A 283-nucleotide genomic window follows, 5' to 3' on the forward strand; every position below is an offset into this window, starting at 1 on the left:
GCCCCCCCCCCCCGGAGGGGAGCTCACCTCTCTTTTGTAGAAACTGAAGACAGGTGCTGGGTTCCCATCAGCCTCACAGACCAGCTGCACATCATCCCCTTCCTTCACCAGCGCCGGGGACGGTTTCACCTGCAGATTCACGTGCTCCGCGGGGTCTGGGGGGAGAAGGGAGCAGGGTGGGTGGGCAGAAGGGCCTCACCGGGTGGCAAACCCAGCCCTCCCAGCTCCCCTGGACTCACAGAAAACGGTGATGTTGACCCGCCGGGACTCCAGGGTCCTGCTC

At 64.7% G+C, this 283-nt stretch overlaps 1 protein-coding gene across 1 annotated transcript in view; it reads right to left on the bottom strand.

Annotated features, from left to right (window-relative positions):
• The window catches only part of MCAM (melanoma cell adhesion molecule), a 7,275-nt gene that overhangs the window by 3,665 nt on the left and 3,327 nt on the right, over positions 1–283 (bottom strand). Inside the window, exons 5-6 of the mRNA XM_009994611.1 lie at positions 240–277; positions 28–155 (exon numbers count right to left, since the gene is read on the bottom strand). Of these exons, the coding sequence (XP_009992913.1) occupies positions 28–155; positions 240–277 (166 nt within the window). The remainder of the gene's footprint in view (positions 1–27; positions 156–239; positions 278–283) is intronic.

This window comes from Chaetura pelagica, unplaced genomic scaffold (assembly GCF_000747805.2).
Source record: "Chaetura pelagica isolate M959 unplaced genomic scaffold, ChaPel_1.0 scaffold583, whole genome shotgun sequence".
Classification (NCBI taxonomy): domain Eukaryota; kingdom Metazoa; phylum Chordata; class Aves; order Apodiformes; family Apodidae; genus Chaetura; species Chaetura pelagica.